The sequence below is a fragment of the Lipotes vexillifer genome, unplaced genomic scaffold (assembly GCF_000442215.2).
Source record: "Lipotes vexillifer unplaced genomic scaffold, Lipotes_vexillifer_v1.1 scaffold414, whole genome shotgun sequence".
Taxonomy (NCBI): Eukaryota; Metazoa; Chordata; class Mammalia; order Artiodactyla; family Lipotidae; genus Lipotes; species Lipotes vexillifer.
This window is the reverse complement of record NW_006782864.1, coordinates 2,089,504-2,101,418: the sequence shown is the minus strand read 5'-3', so window position 1 is coordinate 2,101,418 and position 11,915 is coordinate 2,089,504. Positions and strand designations below refer to the sequence as shown.

The 11,915-nt window shown below is 54.9% G+C and overlaps 1 protein-coding gene across 1 annotated transcript in view; it reads right to left on the bottom strand.

The window, feature by feature from the left end:
* The window catches only part of SFRP1 (secreted frizzled related protein 1), a 42,036-nt gene extending 34,784 nt beyond the window's left edge, over nt 1–7,252 (bottom strand). Inside the window, exons 1-2 of the mRNA XM_007455482.1 lie at nt 6,715–7,252; nt 1,698–1,775 (exon numbers count right to left, since the gene is read on the bottom strand). Of these exons, the coding sequence (XP_007455544.1) occupies nt 1,698–1,775; nt 6,715–7,240 (604 nt within the window). The 5' untranslated portion in view covers nt 7,241–7,252. The remainder of the gene's footprint in view (nt 1–1,697; nt 1,776–6,714) is intronic.
* Nucleotides 7,253–11,915: the final 4,663 nt, after the last annotated feature.

The window sequence follows — 11,915 nt, the reverse complement described above, 5'->3', positions numbered from 1 at the left end:
GGTCAGTGAAATCTAAAGGCGGCCCCTGAGTATTATCCACACTGCCCCCGGCCCCCCGCAAGGAAGGATGCTTCGGGATAACAGCCACATCCGAGCAGATTCTTCCTGCCACACCCCCCAACCCCCCCACCCCCCAATCACGCAGCAAAAGGCTTCTCATCAGGACTTCTGAGAGATTTTATTTCTGGCCTTTTTCTCGATGCCCAAATGCCTCTTTGGGAAGGAATCTCGCGCCGTTTGCGGAAGGAAAGCTTGTGACTCGGACAGGCTGGGGCTGCGCAGACTCTGCCGCAGAGACCCGCCAGCCTCGCCGGGCGTTGGGCTCCCCTTGATGGAGCAAGGGTGTGAGCCTCAACAAGCAAGTGTCACCGCCGTCAGACGGAAGGGTAATCAGAGTTTGGGAACATTGCTGCAGGTCCCTCTACAATTTAATCTAAGTTCATTTAAAATGGCAACCAGAACAAAGGATGTGACTCAAACACAAGCAGTGGAATGCTTGGGAGACGAAATCGTCCCAGCGGTCATTCACCAAGAACCAAGAAGGCAGGGAGAGATACTTAATGCAGAAATAGGGCACTAAAAACGTGTGCATTCTCAAGAAGCTCTCCGTGGCAAAGGGTCAGAATTCGCCAATTCCCGCCTTCAGTCACAATGACAAATACCCTGAGACTACACCTGTCACATCAGCTTACAAGTGCGCACATACACGTGTGCAGCTCTCCAACAAGGCACTTTGCCAGCATGAGGCCCTTTCACGTACTTTATTATGCTTGGTTAGTGAAAACCCAGAGTAGGTAGCCCTGGATGGACGTAAAGACTCACGTTACCTACCATCATGCTTTCCCTGGGAGGAATTCTGTAAGAAATCCAGCCTCGGGGACACAATGGCCAGAATCGTGAGAACCTGTCCTTGGCAAAGCAGGCCTGGCAGCAGTCACTTCTCAGCATCCATATAAAATAGAGGCAGGCTGGAGGGAGTCGGCCCTTCAAAAGGATGCGTTCACGTCTACTTTTCCAGAGGACAGCCTCCCAAGGCATGTGAAGCTCGGTCTTCTGCTGGGCAGACTACCGGGGACCGTCCCTGAGAGGCTCCCTGAGATCAGCCCCCGGGGCCACATCCAGCCCTCCTCCTAGGGCTGCAAGTGCTCATCCAGAATTCCCTTTTAGCCCCGAGTGATTTGCAAAGAAGGGAAGGAAAACCCCTCACTGTGGGATTGTCAGTTTCCTGGCCTGGAAGGACCTGAGAGCCGCCGCACCCACTACCCGCCCGCCCCGGCAATGCCCTAAGCGCATGGAGGCTCCCCTCCCAGATCCTGGGCAGAGTGGTGCTGACATCTAGGGGTGGATGGAAGAAGAGCTGTGCCGAGAGGCCAGCCTGAGCCGCCTGGTTTCCCCCAGCCCCTCTACAGCTCTCCCCAGGCCTGCCTCCCTCCACTCCTCGAGAAGGTCCCCCCAAACCTTCCCAGTGATCCCACACACAGAAGAACAGAAGCCACGTTTGACTTTCATAAAAACCGGCCGGTTCCCCATCCTATCTGGTCTTCCATCTGCCTGAGAATAGCAGCCGTCCGGGGAGGATGGAGGGAGAGAATACACATCTCCAAAAAGATGCTCCAACAGGCTCTGCACCACAGATGCAGAATGGGAGCAGCCAGGGATGCCCAACCTCCTGGAGGCGGCCAGGGACACTTTCTTACCAAACTCGCTGGCACAGAGATGCTCGATTATGGCTTCAGATTTCAGCTCGTTGTCACAGGGAGGACACACCGTCGTGCCTAGGAAGGGCAAGGGGAGAACAGGAGCTGAGTGACTGCGGTGGAACGCAGGGAGGATCTGTCCCTGGGGCCCAGATCAGCCCAGGGACCAGGCTGAAAGGAGTTAAAGGTCTTCTGGAATTTCTGATAGGGCAACTCGAGAAAAGACGAGTCCTGGAGACCAAAACAGACGCATAGTTTCTTGAAAATTTGGGGACTAGAGCTGTTGAATATGGTACAACTATTAAAACCAACATGACGTGGGGCTGGATGGGGCGGGTCCTATAAGTCATGGCTTGATGGATGTGGTGGGTCCCTAGGAGAAGCTGACTTGTAACCAAACACTTCTACCCCAGTTGTTTGCCCCTGGTTCTTTCTCCCCTCTCCTTGAAACCCTCCTCTGATTCCTGCCCACTTCCTGTTCCCGAACTCCCCAAAAGACGGCCGATCCGTCCGACCAGCTCTCCAGGAGCCAAGAAAGAAAATCAGCCAGACTCACAAACTCCAACCACAGGCCCTGAACACCCCTCCCCAGAAGGGCTATTGCAGCGAGCTCCTGCCGGGGGCGGGAAGCAGGAGAAGCTGGTGGGGGCTGGGAACGGCACCAGCCCTGCTGCCCAAGGGAAGGACTTGACGGGACATGGGAGAGACGCTCTGGAGGCGTTTTCACACTGTGAAGGGCTTTGAAGAGGAGGTGTGTGTGCTGCAGGGATGGGGGCCACCGGGAGCAGCTGAGGCCCCGGGGGAGGGGGAGGCCTCTGGAGGCCAGGGCCAGCGGGTCCTCCCAGCCAAATGCTGCTAATGCTGGAGAGACCCCTGGGAGGTAAGGGGGCTCCGTGGAAGGGCAGGGAGAGAGTGGCCCAGTGCAATCGCCAGAGGGAAGGCGGCTTGGCACCACCGCCGCCATCCCACTGTCACCTCCATCATCTATCAGACAACTTGGAGTTTTACCCATGATGCAGGAAAGCACGAGCACATTCTAAGGGCCCTCCACCTCGGCAGCACTGGTGGAGGCCATGCCCGGCCACGCTGCGGGGGGGGCAGCCACCCCCGGGGAGGACGGGGCGCTGAGTGACCTTCGCTCCGACTCAGGCTCTTCATCCTCTTCCTCCCCCTCCGTCTTCGTGGCTCCTCTGGCGGCATCTCCTTCACCTTCGAGCACTTCTATGGCTCAGAGAAACAGGCAGAGCCTCCCATGGTGGATGAGAAGGGAGCTGCACAGCCCTCCGGGGCCAGTGCCGCCGCCAGGACGCAGCTGGTCCCCAGCGCCGGGGAGGTGATGCGCGACCCCCCTGCCCCACTTCCAAGCAGGGTCCCTGCGAGGTGCAGCAGAGGCCGTACACCTCAGTCTTTACTGACAGATCCCTGTCCCACCTTTACTTTGTGCCCAGGGCCGCACTCCATCCAGAGTCCTGCAGCAAGAACCACAGCCACGCCCTGAGCAGGAGACCATGGGGCTATATTTTGGCCCGGATGCTGGAAATGTGCTTTTCAGCCAGAACTTAAGATTGGATTCCAGAGGTCGTGTTTCTGACAAAAGGGGAAAGCTCAACTAGAATTTTGCATCATGGTTCTTGCTTCCATGGGGAGAAAAACGGAAAGGAAATCCCGCAATGTGGGAAGGACCATGGTACCTACTTCGGGAGTGCGGACTGTGCTTTGGGGCTTTCCTTGTTTGGGTTATTTTTTTTCAGTGGAAGTTATCATGTTGCAAAGTTCTACGAATGTGACCTTGACCAAACAACCTGCAGGGCAGGACTATCTGAATACAAACACCGGATTCCCCTTGTTCACTCACATCACCTTGTCTAGACACTCTGAGTTCCCCGATCCGACTGGCGGCCCCAGGCTCAGCTACGTTTGGCCCTCAGCGTCTCCCAGGCGGGCAGGAGCTGGCTGGTGTGAGTTCTGCGTGTTCGTACGGCTTGCCCCCACCCACCTCGACTTTTCTCACAGCCGACTGTGGAGCAGCTCTAGATTGTGTAGGGCGCTGTTAATCTGTGGCCTCTCTGGATTGTGCTGGGGGGCCCTGCAGGCGGCCCGAGCAGGAGAAATCCACCCAGTCACCCATCGGAAAGGCAGAACTAAATGGCTGTTTTAAGGTGTATTTAAAATAATGTTTAAAACAAAAGAACCCAAAACCAAAAGGTTTTGTGTTTCATCAGTAGTTAAGGGAGAGGAGGGGAAAGTCCAACACTGGAATCAAGAGTAAGTGGATTTTTAAAAATCAATGCACACACATGCACACGGCACACGCACACACAGCACACACACACACACACAGTACACACATACAGAGCAGGTCTTCCCTGGCCAGCTCTTCAGTACAGGGAAGAGACCCTAAGGAAGGCTCCCGGGAAGGATGAGTGCACCGTGGCCTCTGCAATCTGTGACTAAAACAGCCAGGCTGTCTTAACGCACAACATGCCTAATCAACAACAAAATAAAACTAAAAGTATGTGCTCATTCGCAGAGCTTGAATCAGTAAAACCTGGCTGGGAGGAGGAATGACAATTTATCGGCCTGGGAATGTACAGGTCTAATGCAAGTGCAAGATTTAGAAATAACTTTCCTGAAGACAAACAAACGAACACTTTTCCTCTCCCATAACAGATGCTGAAGCAGCTTGGGCATCAGCCTTTTGGGGGTGTGGGGTGTGTTTTGACTCATTCTCATTATCAAGTTTATCTTTGATAACATGCGGCCCCAAAGGCCTGCCCAATACCCCCAAACGGTGCTTGTCCAAGTACGTGAACAGAAACCAGCCTGCGGCATGCAGAGATATGCTGCTGCTTTGAAAATTCCATTTTAATTTTACAGAATAAAAAGAAATAAAGAATAAAAGTAGGGCATGTATACTTGGTCTCCTCCAAAAGTACCAGTTCTGATTCTGGAGCCACCAGCCGTAAGGTTACGCGGACCAGTCTCCACCTGCCCTACACACACACACACACACACACACACACACACAGAGCCCTCCCACCTCCAAGCTCAGCTGACAGTCAGTGGCCACTTGGCCCCAGAGGACCCCCCAGTGGGGGTCCCTCCCACTGAGGGGCCGCAGTCCTGGGCAGGAGCGGAGCCTCCCCCAGAGCCTGTCACCAAAGACTCGGTGGGGAGAACCGGGTCCCAAGTCCCACACGGGACTGGTCCCTTCATAATCTCAGGAGGGTGACCACCTGAGCACTCCTGGGATGGAGGGAGAAGAGGAGATGGTACAAAGGGCAGACTTTGGGGGCAGCCAAGTGGGACAGCAGCCAAGGAGTCAAAGGCTCCAAGACGAGAGCACGGGTTTGGTCTCCCTACCACCACTCCACCACCCCTGCCTTTGGGGCATCGAGCTGGAGGATGCTGTCCCTTCATAAGTAGGCAGCCCAGCCAGCACCCCTACCTTCCCGTCGGAAGGGCTTCCCCCTCAGGAGGGTTCTGTCGCTGATTGTACCAGAAAGGGGCACTTGTGGGGGTGGACTCAGCCCCAGCAGAGCTGGCCGCGGCCTCCGGGGGCAGGGCTGGGCTAGTCTGCCCACCAGCAGTGCCAACGGGGAGAAGGAAAATCCCGTGGGTTCCACGCGGACAGAACACACAGCGCTTTGTCCAATCCAGGTAACGGCTTGGCTCCCGTTCTCAAAGGGCTGCACCTCCCCGAAGGTGAACTCTGTGCGGACCCCCAGGAAGCGGGAGCAGCGGGACCCGGACCTTGCCCCCGCAGGCGGGCCGCTGCCCTGCCCACCCGCCAGACCTGCCACCCCACACCTGCCCCTCTGGACCACCTCCTCCTTCCCTGGAATAAGCCAAGGCATTCAAAGTTCGGGGTGCCCTTTCCCGGGACTACCCCGCCCTCACTCTGGGGAGTACGCCCCTCGGGGGACCTTTGTGCTTTGGCATCCCTTGGAGATGAGCTGAGTGAGCAATGGGCTGGTTCCCCCCACCCTAAACCCGTTCCTCAAAAGCCCCTGGGATGCGGACCGCTCTGCTCGGCACCCTGGGTATGGACTTCCACCTCTTGGAGCCTCAACTCCGCTTCCAAAGAATTTGGGGTTGAATTCACTCCTCTAAAAGTCAGGCCATAGTGCTGGGTTGTTTTCGCTGGCTTGTTTGTTCTGTGGGGTTTGGTTTTGGTTTATTTGCTTGTTAACTTGTTTCGTTCTGTTTTGTTGCCTCCCCGGGACGGTTTTTCCTCCCCCCCACCCCCACCAAGAACTGCCCTTTAAGTGGAAGGGGTTTCAGAGAAGTACCTCGGCTCATCCCTGGGGCTGTTAGGAAAGCCTCCAATCTGCGGAGCCTTGCTCGCAAGGGGAGCTGAGCCTTGAGCTAATGACAATTTTATCTTTCTAATTACCTGAGGATTTAAGTAAATGAGAGAAGCAGGGGGTATGCAAGAAGGAGCGAGAAGAGCCATTCCATCCCGCCCCCGCCCAAACCTTCCCGAAGTTGTTAACTGAAAGGGGTAGAGAAACAGAAAGCCTCGCAATTTCTGAACTTTTTTTCTCGGCCAGTTCTGCACCAGTCCTGGAGCTACTTGGCTGAATGACTAGCTAAGGAAAGCGTTTTAAAAAAAAAAAAAAAAATCCTCCTCAAACCTAAGAAAATAAACAAAGCTGCACCTTAGCATTTGCTCGACCTTTCTGAGCTTCCCAGATTTGGGGGTTGAGGTTTGTTTTTTGTTTTTTTTTTTTTCCCCCGGCGCATCCCGTCTCGGGGGTTCAAAACTCCGATAGGGACTCGGTTCCCTCGCGGGGGACAGAAGAGCTCTTCTGGGAGCCAGAGCTAAGGCTTTGTTTCACCGTTGACTGGATCCCAGGACAGCGGCTCCAGGACTCGGACGGGGTGCGCGCGGGGCTCGCCCCGCCGGGCACCACCTCGAACGCGCCGGTAGCTCTCAAGGCGGTCGGGCACGGCCGAGAGCACGTCCCCAGTCCCGGGGCGCAGCGCGGACAGCCCCGGGACCCCCCCGCCTCACCTTGGGGCTTGGAGGCCTCGGTGGCGTTGGGCGGGGTCATGGCGATGCAGACATCGCCCTCGGGGAACTTGTCGCACTTGAGCATCTCGGGCCAGTAGAAGCCGAAGAACTGCATGACGGGCTCGCACGAGTCTCGCACGGCCTCGCAGAGCCAGCGGCACGGGTAGATGGGCCGGTCCAGACAGACGGGCGCGAAAAGCGAGCAGAGGAAGACCTGGGTGCCTATGTGGCAGTTCTTGTTGAGCAGGGGCACCCAGCTGCTGGCCTGCTGCTTCACCTCGGCCATGGTCTCGTGCTCCAGCAGGTTGGGCAGCACCATCCTCTTGTAGCCCACGGTGTGGCACAGCCGCAGGTCCACCGGGATGTCCACGCACTGCGGCGGCTTGGTGTAGAAGCGCCCGCTCTGGTACGCGCCGACGTCCGACTGGAAGCTCACGTAGTCGTACTCGCTGGCCGAGCCCGCGGCCAGGAGCCCGGCGGCCAGCGCCAGCAGCGCGCCCGCCGCGGCCCAGCGCCCGCCGCCCATGCTCGGCGCCCCGGCCCCTGCGACGCGGGGCGTCCTCGGCCGCCTCCCCGCGCGCGTCCCGCCGCGAACTTCCAGGAGCCCCCGGGCACAAAAGGCGCCGTCCGCACCCGCGCCAGGCGCTGGTGGGGCGACCCTGGGGAGCTCGCGCGGGGAGGCGAGCGCGCGGCCCGAGTGCGGCCCGGCTCCCGAGGCGGCGGGACCCGAGTGTCCGGCGCTCCCGCGGCCGAGCCCTCCGAGCCGCGCCGGCCAATCAGCGCCAGCCGCCGCGAGCGCTCCGGGCCCGCCCGTCAGTCACCCGCGTGGCCGGCCAATCGGCTCGCGGGCGGGAGGGGTCGGCTCCCCAGAACTCAGCGCAGGTCAACACCCCTTAAAAAACAAAACCAAAAAATAAATAAAGGAAGGAAGAAGCGGGGAAAACGAGAAAAAGAAGAAAAAAAAAAAAGAAAGAGAGACTGGGGACGAAGAGAAGCGTGCGGGGTAAAGACGATGTTTAATGCTGCTGTTAACTTGAGTCAGATGGCAGGAAAGTAAGGAACCTTAACAGTACTTGCAAGTCCATGAGATAGATAATCAAGACTTTTTTTTTTCAAACACTTTTCCCTAACTTTATGCAGCAGCCCACCTCCTCGGTGTTGTTCTCTGTGGCTGCAGACGAAGATGGGCCGTTTCCGACCGTCCGGGGCTCAGGAAGGCTGCGGCGAAGGAGGTCTGCTTTTCAATCCCCAGCCTGTGGGGCTCGGCTCCCGCAAGGGCCAGGCGAAGGTGTCGTCGGGCTGTTTGCTGGCTTAAAAAGGTAGCGTCTTTCCAGGTGGGATAACCGGATGACGGCCCTCCGACAACCCAACCCGGAGGCAGTGTGGCAGGAAAGGGTGCTAACAAAGGTGTTAACTTTGCGAGAACAGTTTAAAAAAGGAAAAAGAAGAAGAAAAAAAAGAGCCCTACTCAAGGCCCAGCCCAAGAGCACGTCTGTGTGTGCACGCATATGCACATTGACATGTTTGTGGTCTAGAAAGCCAAAACATTAAAAACACATGTGCACTTATCAGCGTGGCTTGTGTAAATATCAAGTCCATCACTCAGGCACACATGCTACATTCAGAGCCGGCCCAGGAACTTCAAGTCAAAAACCAGGGGTTCCGTTAAAGCAGGAGGCAAGAGGGAAGTCTTAGCAGAAACAGCCCATCCTTCCCATCCAGCCCCCCGGGAAATGAATTCCCTCTGCCACTGCCACCTCAGAGTTCCTAGGGATTCTTTGTATGTTTCAAATGGGACCCTGAGAGGGAGGCTCAAGCTTCAGGGACCTGAAGTGTGACCACGACTGACCCCAGGGCCAGAAGACAGCAACAGCAGTTCCTGAGGTTAACGGGGTCTCCACACTGCTTGTGTCCTGAAATGTGGGGTGGAGGGCGGCCAAGAATGCTGCAGACCACATCTGAGCACTGTGGCACCACCCCAGGTGGCAAATGGCCACAGAGCTCCGGGCTCAAGGCAGACACCGGAGGAGGCGCTGCCTTGCTGGGCCAGCTTGTTTGTAAAGCTCTGGGGAAGCTTGCTTTGGATTCTGCAGACCAAATTTCTTGATGGACACATTCCAAGTCAAACGACTAGAGTTTCTGAAGAAGCGAGGCTATTTTCTTAAAGCCCTGGTGCCCCTAACGAGATGGTGATTCCACTGCGCACACAGGAAGCAACTGCCAATGGTCAACTTCTCTGTCATTTCTAAGCTAATGAAAGGTGCATTAAAACAAGAGGGGCAGCGTGGAGGCAAAGAGATAGCGGGAGAGCAAGACTTTGGGTGGCAAAGGGTTAATCCCTAAACAATTGGTAATGCTCAGCCCCAGAAGCTGGGGAAGACATTCTTCACAGACACAGAATAGACCTCAGGAAACCAGGCAACTGTGACTCAATTCAAGGGGCAGTTAGAGAAAAATGCAGTTTGGTAGGGGTCCTTTTCTCTCCTCCAGGCAGGCCCTCAGTCCCAAGACAAATGTGTCTGTTTACGCACTCATTGCAAAGAGTTGTGTTAGCAGATAACATCCCCTCACCTCTGGATCCAGGCTTTGCCCAGCTCTCACTCATGTTTGCACTGTTTCCCCAAGTGGTGGGAGGACTTGGGTCTGCCCACCATGAAAATTCTGGAAACTAGTCCAAGTGACTACACCTCCACCAGTCCTGGCGCGGGGGGGTGGGGGGTCTCGAGTCAGGAGTAAATCTCACAAATCCGTTCATGGGAGGGCCTAGCCTACGTCTTGCTGTTTCTCATTGATCACTCACAAATGGCCTTAGAGAGAGGCCTCTTGGGGCAAGCCAGGGACATGACTGTCCTGAGAAATACAGGGAGTGTGGGTGTAAGACCCCAGAATCCTAAACTCAGTAAATTTCTGGCTCCTCTCAAGGCCCAGCTGGAAAGGAAAGGCTCAAGTCTCAGTCCCACTGACAGACTTTAACTCACACCTAGGATTTTGGAGAATGACTGCCCACCACCAATCAGTGTCCGTGGAGTTTGGAACTGCACTGAGCGTGACTGCCCAGGTAATCTTTTAAAATGTTCTTAAAGAAAATGTCTGATTTTCTTGAAATTGAGAAGGAAGCTAGCACTAATTTTTATAAGGTCATCTCATATATAACAAGAGATGTAATGATTTCTAAATCCAGGTATTCAGAGGGTAAGTGGAAAATTGAATAAATGATTAGCTCTGAGCAGACAACTCTGGTGAAAATTTACTGAAACAGTACAAATATTATAAATTCTAAAAAATATGTGGAACAGCTATCAGTTAATAAATTTTAAATTAAATCGAATAATATAATTGAGCAAGTTTGTTAAACTAATAAATTTTAAACTCTTTAGCTATTGTTTTTTTTCTGTTTTTTTTTTTTTTTTGCGGTACCTGGGCCTCTCACTGTTGTGGCTGCTCCCGCCGTGGAGCACAGGCTCCAGACGCGCAGCCTCAGCAGCCATGGCTCACGGGCCCAGCCGCTCCACGGCATGTGGGATCTTCCCGGACCGGGGCACGAACCCGTGTCCCCTGCATCGGCAGGGGGACTCAACCACTGCACCACCAGGGAAGCCCTAGCTATTGTTTTTGATACCTGAATATTTACCCTAAGTTGACCTACTGCTTTTTAAGAATAAACACAATCTCTTCTTTCTCCTCCTCCCCCCTCCCCCTCCCCCAGAACAGCACCAGGCAGAACAGCCTGAAGACTTCATATTTTAGAGGTGCATATGCAGCTGTTGGGTTTGTGTGTATGCTTTGTCATATTGTCAAAACTTTGCACTTCAAAGCCCAGTCTCCCTTGCCCTCATGGCAAGAATGTGTGTGTGTGGAGGAGAAAGTTCTAGAACAAAGGTTCTTTAAACATGTTAATGACATGACAGAGTTCTCAGAAACCAGGGGTCTCCAATATGGGAGTTGTGAGCCAGGCACATCTTTCCTTCTTGAATGAACAGGGGCAAAATACACCTTTAAACTTGTGGTTTTCGTTTCAAAAAAGTGGAAATGGGACTTCCCTGGTGGTGCAGTGGTTAAGAATCCGCCTGCCAATGCAGGGGACACGGGTTCGAGCCCTGGTCCGGGAGGATCCCACATGCTGCAGAGCAACTAGGCCCGTGCGCCACAACTACTGAGCCCGCGTGCCCAGAGCCCATGCTCTGCAACAAGGGAAGCCACCGCAATGAGAAGCCCACACACCACAACAAAGAGTAGCTCCCGCTCGCCGCAACTAGAGAAAGCCCGCGCGCAGCAGCGAAGAGCCAACACAGCCAAAAATAAATATATAAATTTATTTAAAAAAACAAACAAACAAATAAAAAACGTGGAAGCGTATTCCCTGTTGCTTCATAGCCCCAGCTTAAGGAGGCATTCTTCAGTCTCCCGGGTCGCTGAAAGCTGAATGTCAGGCTACGCAGGGTCACTGCAGGGCCTCCCCGGCGCCTACACACAGAGCTCCATCCTGCCCTCTTCCAAAAAAACAAGGGTTGCGGGGTGGACCTTTCCGGCCGGTTTCTCCCATTCTGTTTCATTGTCATATCATCAGTGATTTTGATGACACCCTCCAGAGGTACACTCAGCATCCTCTCCATCATCCTGGAGCGAGAGTGCAGGGCGGAGGGTCTCCTGCCTGTGGCTGGGTGGTGATGGGTCTGCGTTCAGACCCAGGATATACGGAGTATGGCCCCAGTTCTGCTCCTTACAGGCTGGATGACTCACACTTGACTCTCTGCGCTGAGTTCTCATCTGTAAATCAGGGCTATTAATGTCTGCCCCACTACCTCAGGAAATAAAATATGTGGATTCTCAACATCCAGTGTCAGGGAGGCACACAGTCCTAACTGTGTTCTACAGTCTGCAACGTTTAAAATGGCATTCCATACAAGACACCACAAAGCACAGAAATGTTCTCACTTGGACAAGCTTCTTTTCCGCTCTGCCTCTGTGGAGGTGCAAATGCCCAGAGGTTCCCAATCCCCTCTGACTCAAGAATTAGCCTGACCTAGGGGCTTCCCTGGTGGCGCAGTGGTTGGGAGTCCGCCTGCCGATGCAGGGGTCACGGGTTCATGCCCCGGTCCGGGAAGATCCCACATGCCGTGGAGCGGCTGGGCCCGTGAGCAATGGCCGCTGGGCCTGCACGTCCGGAGCCTGTGCTCCGCAACAGGAGAGGCCACAACAGT